The 15,668-nt window shown below is 41.7% G+C and overlaps 1 protein-coding gene across 3 annotated transcripts in view; it reads left to right on the top strand.

Moving 5' to 3' along the window:
- CEP170B (centrosomal protein 170B) overlaps window positions 1-11,949 on the top strand; it is a 54,520-nt gene extending 42,571 nt beyond the window's left edge. The window contains exons 15-22 of one of the 3 annotated variants that reach the window (XM_057416154.1): window positions 665-914; window positions 3,091-3,250; window positions 6,984-7,022; window positions 7,580-7,723; window positions 9,198-9,286; window positions 9,868-9,961; window positions 10,882-10,933; window positions 11,668-11,949. In XM_057416154.1, coding sequence (XP_057272137.1) covers window positions 665-914; window positions 3,091-3,250; window positions 6,984-7,022; window positions 7,580-7,723; window positions 9,198-9,286; window positions 9,868-9,961; window positions 10,882-10,933; window positions 11,668-11,903 — 1,064 coding nt within the window. In that variant the 3' untranslated portion in view covers window positions 11,904-11,949. The remainder of the gene's footprint in view (window positions 1-664; window positions 915-3,090; window positions 3,251-6,983; window positions 7,023-7,579; window positions 7,724-9,197; window positions 9,287-9,867; window positions 9,962-10,881; window positions 10,934-11,667) is intronic. The other 2 variants (XM_057416156.1, XM_057416155.1) reach the window with 2 other exon arrangements.
- The last annotated feature ends 3,719 nt before the right edge of the window (window positions 11,950-15,668 follow it).

The raw sequence follows: 15,668 nt of genomic DNA, 5'->3' as shown, positions 1-15,668 counted from the left end.
ATACCAGGAGCCCAGTTTTCAAATGATATCTTGATACTTCCCATGCAAGGAGGACCTGGGTGTCTATAGATCTGCAGAAACAGTTGGGCTAAGTGGGCAGCTTCCACTTGGCTTCAGGGGTTGGAGCCAATCCTGACTGTGTGAACACTCTTCCTTGTGTCATTAATGTGAATTGTGAGGCAGGAGGTCAGCGCTGGGGTTTGGACTCCAGCAAATAACACCAACCACCACAATCTGTACTTCACTCAAAACTCCTTTTGCTTGTAGTTGCAGCTAACCGGAAGGGTGTCTGCAGGCTTGAGAATTGGGCTCCTTTTAGAAAAGGACTTCTGTGGGTCTATGAAGAGTCTGAAATGTGGTCTACTGACACACAGAGCTTCTGTGCACATAAAACCAAGTCTGTGGTAATAATTTACTACACTGGAGTTAACACAGTCATTTTGCTTTTCCATTGGGATTTCCTACTCCAAATTTGTGCAGAGAATGTGAGCCATAGAAGTGCTCAACTTTGAAGTTAGCTCTGAGAATGTGCTGTTTATCTTAAAATCTGCACAGAAACTCTGCTTTCCTTGTGCTCTTGGGCTAGTTTTGTGTTACCTTTTTGCCCTTTTGTAGTTACTCTTCACTACCTTCCTCTGTCTGAAACCAATTCATTTTTTGTAAGCATCAAGGCGGAGACCGCAGGGTTCAGATTACACTTCTACTTCGGAGGAGGAATATGGCTCAAATCACAGCTCCCCTAAACACAAACGCTCCCATACTTCAACAGCCACACAAACACCGAGGATACGTGGCTCTGGGCTGAGCAAGCAGAAGTACAATGGCAGAGAAACAGATGATGATGAAGAATTTGATGACCATCCTGACCCCTACAACTTCATGGCGCAAACAGCAGAGATAGCAGAAATAGCCAGGTGAGGTGGGGCTTTATGTATTGACCCACATGTTGAAAATGAGTGGAGTTCTCCTTGGTGTTCAAATCAAACCCAGGTGCAGAGGTAGGAGAGGCACTCTCTCCTGTTGTTTTCATGCTATCTCCTTCATATGTGAACATTGACTTGTTCAGACTTGGCAGGTTTTTATGAAACCTGTAGCCTGTGCAAGGATGTGCTGATTGTACCTTCTCTGTAGAAAATGCCAAGGTGCAGGACATTTTATCTCGGTTTGTTTCTTGTTCAAGCTGTGGATGGGCCTTCTCTTGTAGTCTGAAGTCTGTCAAGATGTAACTGTCTATACCTGCTTACCTCTGCTTTTTACTGGAAGTCACTGTGTGTGCATGGAGCGGTTGGTGTGAACTGTCCTAATTCTCTTGCAGAGGAATTCAAATGGATTAGCAAAGACTGAATATGTAGACTGTTGAAGCTGCTTTGCCTGAAGCCAGTGAGGGAGCAGTAAGCAGTCACTGCAGGGATGAAACCTCTTTGCTTGGCACAACTGAATCCAAATCTGTCTAGGCCCTGTGTATAAATGAGTCGTTGCTAAGCTTGATGTTCCTGGATACGAGGAGCTATTGTATACTGGTGGTCTGATGGTTGCCTGGAGGACCTCAGCAGTAAAGCAAATAGATTCTTTTTTTAAACAGTGGCATTTGAGGTTTGACGTCTCTAATATGCAACTGTGTTATGCCAGCTTTCCAGAAATACTGGTCTTCCATTGTACTGGCCATACTTGAAATACTTTTGACTGAGGAAGCTGCCTGCTGTCTACTTTTGGTCAGCAGTTCCACATCACCCATATTGCTTGCTGCACTGATCTCAAAAGGGCTTTACTTGCCTGAATGTTGCTGTCAGGCTGCTAGAAAGTGTGTCAGCCTTCAAATAAGGCTGTGTTACCTGTGCTGCGCAAAGTGTGCATGCAGGGGATGCTGGCTTCCCTCCTAGAAGCATTCCTGGCGCAGGAGAGCGCTTCAGGTTGCAGCAGCTATAAATAAACAGTTGCATCAGACTTGTCTGGCACTGCACATTGCAGGGCTCGGTCACAGAGTCTGCTTCATAATTGCAGTTCTGATTTCCGTTGCTGCTCCCAAATTAACTGGGAGGGGTGTAGAAGAGTCAGGAAGAGTTAAAAGGGAAAATGCGACTTGCTTACAATAAGTGAATCATATAATGGATGTGTTTGGTGACAGCTCTATCCAAACCAGCACAGATAGGGGGCACCTTAGGCAGGCAGATCAAATCGCTTTTTATTAGTTCAATTATGCATTTTCTTTCCGTGGAAGTTTTTTGATGAACTGACAGTTTTATCACATTGCTTGGTTCTCTTCCCTTAAAGAAGAAAGTGTCTTTCAGATGAAGCTGGCTAGCTGCAAGATTATCTTTTTTCTCTCAGAAGCTTTTCTTTAAAGTTACCACAATGGCTACCTTTGGTCTGAAAGGGTTTTTTGGCAACCTCTGCTAGCAACAATCCAGAGACTTAAAACTGTTTTTGAGATCTAGAGCAAGTAGAGCAGAGTGCTGCAATCACTGAGTGTTAACTGCACACCTGTCAAGGTGATTGAAGTTTCAAGACTTGGTTTCCAGCAACAAGATCCCCCTAAGGTATGCTTTGCTTAGCCTGGTAATCCCTCAGTCCTTCTGGAGAGCCTGGAAACATGTTTCAATATATAGTCTATAAACCGTGAGGAAAAGTGAACAAGAATTTGAATTCTTACTATTTAAGTAACAAAGTAAAAAACTTTTTTCCTTGTATTTGTAAGGGAAAACAAAGAAGTCTTGAGAAGAAGAATGTCTGTATTCTATAAAAAGAAAAAAAAAAAGAAGGAAGCAGAGTGGATAGGTGAGGGAGCAGTAACATACAGGCTCTTTATGGCTTGCCTCCAATACATTCCGGTAGAGTGTAGTCACTAGAATTTGCTTTTTATCAAATCTCTGCTTTGAAGCTGGGTTCAGGAGGGGAGTAGATTTACTTTGTATGCAGCCAGAGTGCTCCTCAGCGCCCCGCTAAGATGCCCAAAAAAGCCTCTTCATTTCCTAACCTATGCAGGGTTACAGTTCCCACAAACTTTTTGTGGTTGCTCTTTTTATATTTTATGAGTGTGAGGCTTGTTGTATCATGTGTCCTAATGGCTCTGCTGTGTGCCCTGTGTGTTAGGCTCAGCCAAACCTTGGTTAAGGATGTGGCCATCCTTGCTCGGGAGATTCATGATGTTGCTGGAGATGGGGACTCACAGAGTTCATCAGGAACAGGACCAATCACCTCCCTCAGCTCTATGCCCAACACTCCTGCTTCTACCATATCGGCGAGAGAAGAGGTAAGAACTCAAGACAACAGAAATGCTAGTAAGTATGCGGGGCATGGTTGTGGTAGGAGACCAGGACAGCATCTCCAGTTGCTGCAGCACTGAAAAATCCTCATAGCCTGTCCTAAAAAACATCAGCATAAATATTGCAGTTTATTTTGAGCACTCTTTATTTTGCCCTCCTCTGTGTCACAGCCAGCATTGCAAGAGGTGGAAGTCATGTTATTTCTTAAGGATATCATGGCCTGTAGTTGACTTTGGTCCCTGAAGTCTGCATCTGAAGAACAGGATGGACTGGGTGTGCTGCACTACTGTGCTAAGGATCCAGAGTTTCTCTCCTTGTTTCAGACAAGGCACAGATCATGTACTCTAGCTGCATGCTCTGTATTAGTTGTATTTTGTACCTCTACTGTGTCCTTTCTCCCAGAGCTGTTGAAATTCTGTGCAGGTGTTACTTGAATCCGTTTCCTCCATCTGTGTATTGATGGGTGAGAGCAGGGACTCTACTCTCCGGTTAGTTGGACAACAAGGAATGCAGTTAGTTAGTTTAGGAAGTGCTGTCTCCAGCTCTTCAGCGAAGCTGTGGCTTCCTCCTGAACTGTGTCTGCACTGGACTGGGGATGAGAGAAGTGATTTCTTAATTTGGCTTACTAGTCCCGCAGCACTGGGACTCAGCTCAAACTTGACAGCAAGGTCACCAGGAGGTTCCAGCTGCTAAAGCAAAATTGGTTTTGTTGCTGTTTAAACCCCAAATCCCTCCTGTCTGCCACCAGTGTGGGCTTAAAAAAACACACAGCTCTCTTGGTCCGCTGTTGGTTTTGACTGCTGAGAGAAGTGCAAACCTGTCTTGCTTAGTATTCAGAAATGAGGACCAAACCTGTTACCCTGCCAGAGAGTACTTGGAGGCCCTGTGACCCTGCTGTGATCATCACTGAAGATGCAAAGCAGAAAATTAGGGAGATATCCAGAAGATCAGGCAGGGGTGGCTAATGAGGTCATTTGTAGCCTGCTCAGGGAGGTGTTTTATCCTGGGGCTGTTCAGAGCCACAGTACACAAATGTTTTGCAATAACTTCAGGCTTTGAGAGAGTGTTCTATTGCTTTGTTTCCTTGCAAGTGGCACACCTGCAAAACTGCCTTTTTGAGCACTTAAGGTGACAAATCTAGTTTACTTCTGACTTGCAAATGAAACATTTGCTGTGGGTTGGTAATGACCAGTACTTGGCACTCGCTTCCTTACAGAAAAGCAGGGTACCTGCTTTTTTTTTGTGAGTACCACTGAAGGGTACAGCCGTGAGTCAGCTCATACAGAGGGATATGTCCTCTGCTGCTAAAGGAACACCTTTAAAACAGTGTTTCTACTCTGTGCAAAGCAGTGGGCTCCAGAGTGCATGGTTGTGATGATGAGTGCTGGGAGCACAAAGCCAGGATTGCTTAGACCCAGGAGAACTGAGGGTTTCTCTGTGATGTGGCTTTGCAGCTGCTCTAAGGAACATACGAGTCAGCCCCCTTGTAATAAATAGTCAGGAGAGCAAAATTAGGGTTGTGTCTTGCTGTAGGTAGTGCTCCCTGCAGTACCCACTGCTATAGAGTAGTTTCTGAATCCTTACAGTGGTGTAAAGGGAGAAGCACAGGTAGGGGCCTATGAAGACCTCTATAGGTCAGGAGCCATAACCTTTGGTGGGTTCATCTAATGGTGTTTTTTAACTGGACTCAGGGTTAGATAGCAGTGTGGTTTTCAGCAGGACCAGTGGCTGGGAGGCCATTTGAATTGCACCCAAAATGCCACCATGCATCAGTGGAGCTGCCTCATGCTAGTGGCAGTCAGAAACAAGTTAAATCAGCAGGACTTCCTACTGACAATGCTGAGATGTGAACCTGGATCCTGAATGGTGCATCTTGGGGTTCATGTTGTGAGTGGGAGTAATATAAACTAATGTGGGTTTAATAAATGTATTTCTTCTTTGGAGCTGGACTAGAATCAGCAGGCATGCTTCCCTCAGCTTAAATGCTGCTGGATCTTTGCTAAAATATTTTGGCTTAATGCATGGAAGTTGCTAGGAAACATTTGAATATCAGTGTGTATGATGCTAACCACTGTGATTTTTTTAATTTTTTTTTTGAGTGTTTAATAAAGTAGTTTATATTAAATATTCTAGGAAAGGACATAGTGATGAGAATAGCTACAATAGTTACAATAGTAATGTACTGAAACATCTGATAAAAGGAAGTGTGTGACTAAGAAATGTTTGCTGTGGGTGACTGTCTCTTGTACTGCACTGACTCTTGCAGTGTTGTATGCCATTCTGCTAGCTCTTGATTTAGTACTACTAAATATTGATACTTGTTCTAATAATGTGGAGAAAAAAGCAGAGTTTAATGCCATACCAGAAGCTTCACTTTGGACCAGTGTGTGGCATTTCTCAGCCTTAAATGAATTACTTTTTAAAATACCTTTATTGCAAAGCTTGGTTAAAGATTAAAATCATACGTGTTCTCTTCAAAGTTATGATGGAGCCTTAGATTTAATCCTTATTCTTCATGTTCTGTTCTTTCAGGTCTGGTGTTGTCTTGGATGTTTGTGAGGGGGGTTTTCAGTTTCCCCAGTGCATGTTTGGGTTGGTTTTGGTTTTGTAGCCTCAGCTGTATAGTTTATAATAATCTAAATTCTTGGCATACTGAGCTGACTATTGCTACAAATTAAGAAAAAAATCCCAAACAAAACACAAAAATCATTTAGCAGGGTGAAACCTTGCTGATACCTATTTACCAAAATCACAGGTTGCTTGGGATGCCTTGGGTTGTGGGTGTGTAGGCTTTGTAGGACCCAGCTTTCTGCAGAGCAGAGCAATCAAACTGAGCACAACTGCTGCAAACAGTCTAGTAGGTCAACCCACATCACTGGCCACATATTTTAGCCCTGTGTGAAATTCTTTTGGGTGGTCTTATTTTAAAGTTGATACAGCTAAAACTGAAGAGCCCAATTACATTTGTGAAGTTGTTGCTTAATGTAATCAGTATGAGTGTTGGTATGACAGGAGGAAATGCTTCCACATGTGACAGAACAGAAAACATGAGAAGAGACCAGGTCACATATGAAAGTCTGATGGTGATGGTAGAGCAGGTGCTGTCCCTACTGTGTTTTTAACTGGTTGTGGTGAGAACTGCTGGACTGGAGGAATATCTCATTCCCTTCTGATGCTGTTTGACTGCTTCAGGCAGCCTAACAATTTCTGCACTTCATGAAAAGATGTTTAGCTAATAAGCTTCTTCTAAGCTGCTGCTTCTAATAAGCTTCTCTTTTTAAGCATTTTGACTGTTGTGCTCCTGTACCATAATATCTCATACCTTCTGCCTGTGTATAACCCAAGTGCTATTGCATTGTGGGGAGACTGGACCTTGGATGGCACATGGTTTCCTCACAAGAGCTGTGTGCTTTGACAGTGAAAGAGCCTCCTGGGCTGTATGTTTAACCCATTCTCTGTGCTCGGAGGGCTGCTGGATTTCACTCAGTCCATTTCAAAGTATCTGGGGAGCTGCCCAAGACCACACCTGCAGAGCTGGTTGGTGACCAGGACTTCCATGGGCTTCAGTGCATGTGGGAGGGTGGGAATTGAGTGCTGGTCCTCAGGAATGCCACTTTTGGGAATGTCAACCCAAAGTAACCCCAAACCCTGTGTTCTCTTTGATACTTGCTGTCACAGCCATTCACTAGCATTGATCTCTTTGTTTCTGTTTTAACACAGATTGCTCGTAGATCTTTTCGGCTGGCATATCCATCTCAGGTGCACTTTCCATCCCATTATTTTTGTATCTCTGTCTTGTCACTGTTATTCTCCTCCCCGTTTAGAGTTTCTGTCAGTCAACCACACGGGAGTAGCTGTCTTGTCTTTTCTGTTCTTCCTGTTAATTATTTGCATTATCAGTGGGTTTATAGTGCTTTTTCATCTCTTCCATGTGTTACTAAATGGTTTCTGAATGATTTTAATGTGGCTTTAATGTTGCATTGATATATTAAAATGTAACATATGGGAAAACATGGCCTTCTTGGGTTTTAGCTAAAATAAGAAAAGGCAAAGATGTACTTTTCAAATACTTGTTCAAGAAGCAAAATTATAAAGTGAAATGGCCCCACTGAATTTCATAGGATGACTGCAGTGGGTAGACGCTTGCAGGATCGGGGTCTAGTAATTTGCTTAGGAACCCATGCCTGTCTGAAAAAAAACTTAAATGAATCAGTGTTCCTCTGGGGCTTGACTAGAAATCTGCAATACCTGCAGTGAGTGCCTGTGTGCCTCCTTCCCTACTAATTTTTAATGACTCATTACTCATTATTTCCAAGTTGGTGCAGCACATTCCAGAAGCAAGTCTGAACTACCAGAAAGTGCCTCCAGGATCAGTGGAACTGAAGGATTTTGACCAAAATATGAATGATAATAGAGAAGAGGATCCCTCAAGAAAAACAAGGACAAGAAACCGTGAGGAGGCAGGCCACCTTTTTCTTTACATTATATATGACATTGCTTTAAGCTGCAGTATGTATAGCTGCTCTTTCTAAGCTGCCAAAGTCTGCTACTCCAAAAAAAGAAAAAAGCACTTCTCAAGAGCTCTGACTTGTAGGTTGTAGGCATGGTGTTTAAAAAAGAAAGAGAGGAATGGAATCGCCCTTCTTGCCAATACTGACTGAAAGTTTCCTCTTTTGCGTAAAACACCACTAAAACCTTAGGCTTGGTCACCTGTTGTTTGGGAGGAGGCATTCAGTGTCAGAACCCACGTAGGCTATTTCACTGCTATTTTATAGAAAAATACAAAAATGTCAACTTTGGAATCTGCAGCACCGATAGTTTAATGGCACCTTACTTTTCTGCAACTTGAATCCTGGTTGGTGCTGACCATGGAGGAGCAGTGGCAGAATGTGCACCTTACAAGGAGTTTCTGCAGCTGGGCTTGAGCGCTGCATTGCTCCCTACAAAGTATGCAATTTGCTGCAGTTCTTCAGGGCTGAGAGAGCAAGGTAACGTGGAAATCACTGGGATGATGCTAAAGGGTGAGAAAGCCTGGTCTGAATCTTGAGGCTGGGAATGGTGTTGACATGAGGGGTATAGTGGAGTGATGGTGCTGGAGAGCAGAGGAACAATACTTGGCTGTTGCTTCTGCTTACTTTCTCTGACTAAGATGGAAGAGCTGGGGCAGACTCCAGGGAGGCACTGCAGGCAGGAGGGGAGAGCTGGGCTCCAGCACAGTCACTCTGGAAATGGAGTGTGATTTAGACAGGCAGATGAAGGGAGAACTTGGACTGAGCACTGATACTGATCCTGCCAGTGACTGACTTCAAGCATTCTCTCACTCTCCTGTAGAGAGGTGTCAAGGCTGAATAAAAGGTGCAGGTTCAGAGAGTCCCCAGCTGAACTGAGCTTTCCTGACAGAACCCCAGGGGCTCTGCTGAGCCACGGGACTTGAATATTTGGGGTTTGGTGGTTTTCTGTTGTGTTTAATAAAGCAGAATGTTACACGGTGGGATGCCTGGCTGTGGAGGTGTCTTGAGCTCATATAAACTGTATTAGATGTGTTCAGTGAGACTGCTTGTGCATTGTCTTGCATTGTGATTAGGCGGTTTGGGTTGGGGAGGGCAGGGTGGAGGGTAGGGCCAGAGGTGTCTGTGAGACTTGGAAAGTCTTAAGCATGTTCTTTCAGAAATGCTTAAATAGTAACATTACTGCAGATAACTCCGTCTCTCTCTCTCTAGAAAGCAAAAATCTGAATAAATTAGTATTGATCTTTTTGCTGAAGTGCTACAACAAAGCTGCACATCATCTTAATCTCTCTTGAGCTTCAAGTATCATCCAGATAGATGAAGATGTTTCAGTGCACATCATTTACTGTAAAAAAAAAAAAAAAAAATCCGTTTTTGTAATATGCCACTTCTGCTAAATGTTCTTTGATTTGTCCTTACATTTCAGGTAATCTTTGACAATCTGATGTTGAACCCAGTGTCCCAGTTATCACATACAATCCGTGAAAATACAGAAAACCTTGCTGAAAAAATGAAGTGAGTTTGTCTCTGGCCTGAAATGTTGACTTGCTGCTGAGTTTGTTGGCTTGCTACTTGTGGAAGATAATGCATTGTTGCCTTGAAAAGGCTTGTGATCATGATGCACGGAATCTAGATGTGGGAAACTCTGTATGTAGTACAGAGTAGTACGGTAATTCTGTACTACTTTTGTAGTACAGAGCTGGGGTAATAAGGTTATTTGCCATCTCTTCTCCTCGTTTGGCCTTTGGAATTTTAGTGTTGGATTTGTAATGCCTGTTGATGCCTTAACTTCAAAATGTTGCCTGTACAAAAATACAGCAGGAAATTGGTGGATTGTCTCTTTCCTTCTCTGTCCCAAGGCTCTCAGAAGGCCTGCAGGTCACTAAGCTTGTGAAATCTCTTCAAAGCTTGTTGTTGCTCTAGGAGACATCAGTTAGGGAAGGACTTTGGATTGTTCCTAAATCAGCTGAAAGATGCTTTGTCCAGTCACTAATCCACTTATCTCCTTTGTTGCTACATGTTGTGATAATTAAGTCTTTTAAAGAAGTAGCTTCTGGATGGCAATTTTAAGACTTGCTTCACTTCTTGTACTGCAGGATTCTGTTTCAAAACTCAGAAAGGACCTGGGAGGAGATGGAGGCCAAAATTAATTCAGAAAACGAAGTGCCAATTCTGAAAACTTCAAACAAGGTAAGACTGTGCAAATAAGTCAAATACTTGAAGGCTTTTGGTTGTGAAAGCTTTGTAAGAAGCCTAAACAAGCTCTGGCCCTTCTCGTATCCATTTCTGAACTTTCCAGTCCTTTTCCATGTGTTGAACTTCTGGGTTTTTCTTGCTGTTTGAAGTGTGACAAAGTAAGTTCTTTCAGCTGTTGTGTTTCACTGAACTCTTCCCCTCTCCCTTTGTGATTCATCTTCAAAGATCCTTAACAGAAGTTCAAGTTCAGGGTTAGGCCTCATTTAAACAACTACCAAAGTATTGCTTACCATTCAGTTGACACAGCTTCAGTTGTAGACAGGTGTTTCTTGTGAATGGTTGTTTTCTTCATTTGTAACAGTTTGATAATAGGATAATTAAAAGCCTCAGCCCTAGGGTGGTGTTTGTGTTGTTACTATGTCTTATTGTCCTTGATGGGGACTGCCAGTTGGGATTTAAGTACGGTGGTGGACTCAGCAAATATAGTTAATGCTAAGCATGAAAATAACACTGTGCAGGACCTGTGTAGCTCGGTGCTACAGCAGTATGTGTGTGGCCAACTACTTTGTCTAATCTAGGAGCTGAATTTACAAATATCGTTGTGTATTTGGTATTAAGGAGGCTATGGAGGAGTCTTTGCACAATTAATCTGGCTAGCATTTCAAATCTGAAAAACAGTGTAGCTATGAACTGGGTGGTGGTGTAGTACTTAGTGAAATGATGCAGAGCAGAGGGCCCTGTGCACTGACCAAATACACCTAGGTACAGGTACTAGCTTTGTCTTTTGTGTTAAACAAGCAAGGCTGGAACTGACTTTGAGCCTTCCTGATCAGGTAAGGCAGCAAGAATAAGACTAGATTCCCATGTCAGTTGAGTACTTGTTTAATTTTCCATTTTGATGCTTTTGTTTGTAGGAAATCAGTTCTATCCTGAAGGAGCTCAGGAGAGTTCAAAAACAGCTTGAAGGTTGGTTATTTAAAATGTTCTTTTTCTCACTCAAATGCCAGTATGTTGCGCAAAATAATGTGGCTTGATGTGCCTATGAAAGCTGGGAAAGGATGCAGAAGTTTGGTTTGTTAGCAGAGTGCTCTCTGATGAGTGCATATGGAATGAACAGTAGATTTATCTTGTGCTGCCAATTTTGAAGAAAATTGTTGACTTTTAAAGTGTGGAAATTGTTGCTGTGGAAATGCTTTGTGGGAATTAGCATATGATTAACTGACAAAAGTCTGTTCTGCTGAAACAATATTTAGCAGCTCATTCAGCCAATGGGCTCTGCTGTGCTTTTTGGGCTTGAATTTTGCACATAGAGCTCTGTGTGACAGAAAAAGCAAGACAAGCTCGTGCATCATCTTGAAGCTTGGTAAAGACATACAAAAACATAGAGGTGACATTTTGGGCTCCTACTAAAAGCTTGCCATTTGGCTGCTGTAGATTGTCTTTTTCAATTTAACCAGAAAGTCAAATGTTCTCATAGCTTCAGTTTGGGAGAGGTTTTGCCTGTTAAAGCTGCTTAGGCCTGAAGCTACTAATGAGGAAAATACCATGACTAAAATCAACACAGGCGCTGCCTACAGTGCTACTGCCTTCAAAATGAAGGCACCAACCTTCTGTTTAGAAACTCTGCTGAGTGCTGCTAATAAGTCTGTATATGTTTTATTGTTTTGTTGTTGTTTTTTTTTTTCCTTCCTTCCCCCCAGTCATAAATGCTATCATTGACCCTACTGGAAACTTGGATGTAGTTGCCAGTAACAAAGCATCAGCTGCTGCTAAACAATCTACAGCCACAAAAGTCAGGACTGTTAACAATTCTGGGTCAACACTGGAGACTTTGTCCGCAGCACAGATGAGAAACTACACGCAGAAATCGAACTGTGGGTCTTCTAGCTTACAAGATTCGAATTTCATTCCAGATGGAGAGAAATATGTGATCTGATAGAATATTTTGTATTGCTATCATATTGTAATCTACTGTTGCATTAGTGCTGTGTGTGAGTGGTTTGTGGACAGTTTGTGTGGAGCAGTTGTTTAGATTGCTAACACGTTGCACAAAAAAAATAATCTATGCTGTGAGGGTGGATGGAAGGTCTGTGTATGCCTTTTAAACAAGACTAGCACTGTGGAGCAGCACATATTCAGCATAGAGGCAAACTGATTTTTGGAAAATTACTCACCACTTCTTCCAGTGTGCCATAAGAAAACAGGCTTTGCACATGCTCCATCCAATACTGTTGAAGATAAAGTGTTGTTGCATTGACCTGTTCATAATTTTTCAGTTGTAATGAGGCGCAATTTTAAAAACACTTTTTTTGGTACTACACTTGTTTTGATTTTATTTATTTTTCTTTTTTTTAAGTGTACAAGTGAAGCATAACAACTCTGTTGGAATCAATGTGCAAATCCAACAGAATGATCGTGCAATATCATGGGGTTTCTATTTGAAACTCTTAGTACAGTTGTGTAAGAAGCCGTAAAAAGGCAACCACAGTGAAGTTGTGCATCTTTTTCAGTCCAAGACCCAAAACGGAACAGAATAAACTATTCTTTTTCTCTACGGAAAGTGTAAAAGTTAATACTGATATGAATGTAAAGACTGCTGATACAGTTACTATTTTTGATGATGTTTCTGGCTCAAAGTTTGGGGTAGGTACAAAAAGTCAGATTTTACAGTTTAGCTTGCCAAATTTTCATGACTTTGGTACAAATGCTGTCTTTAAGCTGCTTTTTGGTTTCGGTTGTTTTGTTGGAGTTCCCCCCCCGCTTTACATATATAACCTTTTACAATGAGCTACAAATGCTCTTGGCTGAGCCGAAGACTAAAATATTGTGATTTGCTAATTGCTAAGAAAAACATCTGTTCTAATGGCTCATGCAATAAACTTAATTACGCAGTTGCTGTGAACTAGTGTTCACTGACGGCACTGAGAAAAATGATGGCTTAAAATGTAGCTTCACCTTTTATGGCTAGTTCTGTTATGAATCTTTTTCAGTGCTAAAGTGCTTGAAGACCATCATTCTGTGGTATTCTTCAGATACTGTTCAACAGTGTCAGGCACTTGGTACATTTGGCATTTTTGTCTGCGTTTTGGTTTTGGTCTGTTATAATCCTAGAAACACTAAGGGTTATGCGCAGTTGCACTGAGCAATTTCTTGTTTAAAACCAGTTGGGTTTTTGTATTCTGTCTTTCTGCTAAACTGCAAAACACTTAAGCAATTTTTGTGGCTTGAAGAACTAAGTTGTTTTGTTGTTTTTTTTTTTGAGGGGGCCTCTTCCAGATGTGTTTGCTCCCAGTTTTTTCAGTCTTGTATCAATTCCTTTTTCATTCTTCCTGGTCAATAAAAAGTAATTGGATAAATAAGTTCTTTTGTAGCTGACGAGGATACTTTTCCTGGGAAAGGTGAGCAGATGAGTTCCACTTTGCCCTCATACAGTGCGTAGTTTAACCAGTGAAAATGGTTTCCCAAGCTTGACTGCTTCTTGTGTGCTGACTTTATATTTTGGGGGTGGGTAGTGGATTCTTTAGTTAGCTTCAGTAGTTACCTGAGCTTTTCTGCTAGAATGTTGTAACAGTGGGAACCTGTTAAAATAATTTAAATAAATAGGGATGCTCACAAAGTGTTTAATCTTACTAGGCAAGATTGTGATGGTTTTTCTGGTGATGCCAGTGTGAGCTGTCTATCAATTCAGCAGAAACAGGATCAGTCCCAAAGTGGGAGTATGCCAACAGGCCATTAGTTTCTTTGAGTGTGCAAGATGCTGGCTGATAAACAATAGGTGCAAATATCCTTCCAAGATTTCCAGTAGGTTATAAGACTCATCAGCTTGTGTGGAGATGCTCTTCCACGAAGAAGTCTGCTGGAATTCATGTAGATGAATGCAGAATAAAAAAGAATTTGCCTTGATGTTCCTCTGCCTGTAATATACGCACTATCTGAATGTGTTCATTCAGTCATTTATTCTGATGTGTCTTTTCTTGAAATACGTATGTCCTTGATGAATATCATAAGTGGTGGTATTGTTTCTGACATATGAGACACAATTTTTCAGGCTCTTCTGGGTTAGGGTTTGAACCAACCACGTGCTACCTCAACTCACTAGGAGTTGAAGGGCCTTCACCGATTAGGTATTGTTGTTAGTTTCAGTTTTGCTGTAGAGACAAGTGAATTATGCAGACATCTGACATGTATTATTATTCAATAACTGTGTTTCTACATCTTCATGGTTATGCTCTAGTGGATTTTATTTCTCTAAACAGAGGTCCTATTGTGTATTTTCACTTGAAAATTGCTTTTTTCTTCTTTCATCCATGAATACATCAGGGATGGATTTTATTCCTTGGTTGGTCTGCTCTGAATTCAAGAGAGAGCCCACAGACACCTTGCATCAATTAACCCACAAAATATGGTACCTCTTCAAGTGACTAATAAAGATGCAACAGTCGGTTTCTGTTTATAATTTGGAATGTGTGTGTGAAGGGGGTGGAGGATGCACAGCTTGATTTGTTTTATTTGTGACTCAGCCAAACTATAAAATGCTTCTGTGTCCTGACATGACATTCCTTGGATCTCTGCATTTAAAGGAGTTTTGTGAGTTAATGATGAAATGCAACATATTTTTATTTTTTTCTTGTATTCACTGCTTCAGAAGTACACCCCATTTGCACTTGTCTGCTCCAGATAAGCCAAAGAGCTGGCCACGTGACTAACTCCTTCATTGATTGTTCATAATTATAAGCAGTACTGTACGCGATCATTAAAACATGCCTCTGGGTGACTCCACTAGAAGTGGTGTATCTAGGTGGCCCAGGATCAGTGTGTGTGAAATACCTTTTGGCTTCCATGAGGTACGGATGGGCCTCGTGTTGAGGTTGGTAGTGGTGACAGTGGTCTGTGGGTCACTTTCATACCATATTCTTTCATGTGTTTTGTATCTGACTAAAAATATGTAATGAAGGATGGGATTCTCTAAGTCTTGGGGGAAGCAAATGCTCAGGTCCATTTGGGTTTCCATACTCTTTGGGTGCCTGATGCCTTGAACACCTTTCAAAATCCCAGCCTCAGCTCTTCCATTATACTTGAAAACCATGTTCTCAGTCTGACGCTTTCAAATGTAAAAACCTGTTACTCTGTTCTGATAGCGTGAATGTAAATTCCTGCGAGAATGTGTACAAGCTTTGGGAGCAAGGACCTAAATGTATCTACAATGACGTCATGTTCTGGTCATGCTCCAGGAGAAAAGGAACGCCTGCATCATCTTTGAATATTTCAGTAAAGGTACAACTAGTGGAATGTTTACATACAGCCTACTGAAACAAAAAAGAGGAGAGAGAAGATAAAGTGTATAGTATTTAAGTGCAAGATTCTGCTAGTTTTTGCTTGTTTTGCAGATCACACTAGCTATTTTTGAAGTTCTGTAAATGTGTATAACTTTTGCAAAGACCAGACAGAACTAACTGTTCACTTTCAATGTGCCCCGTGTTGAATTGTGCCTATTTCACTCTCTGCTGTTGTTATGCTGCTGATTCTGCTGTTCTGAACTGTTCACTGGATCATTCCATTTGCATGCAACACAAATGCAAGCTGAGCTGTCTGAGAGTAAAGCTGAAACACGTTTGTATAACTTGAATCAATGACTTTCTCTTTTCCACACCCTCTTGAAATGCTGTGTATATTTTTGATTTGTCTCTTCTGCCCAAATTGT

Source organism: Pezoporus wallicus, unplaced genomic scaffold, assembly GCF_028554395.1.
Source record: "Pezoporus wallicus isolate ANWC-B61680 ecotype Strahan unplaced genomic scaffold, APGP_CSIRO_Pwel_v1 scaffold_2146, whole genome shotgun sequence".
In the NCBI taxonomy this organism is placed as follows: domain Eukaryota; kingdom Metazoa; phylum Chordata; class Aves; order Psittaciformes; family Psittacidae; genus Pezoporus; species Pezoporus wallicus.
Note: the sequence above shows the minus strand (reverse complement) of the source record. Positions and strands in the feature narration are given on the sequence as shown.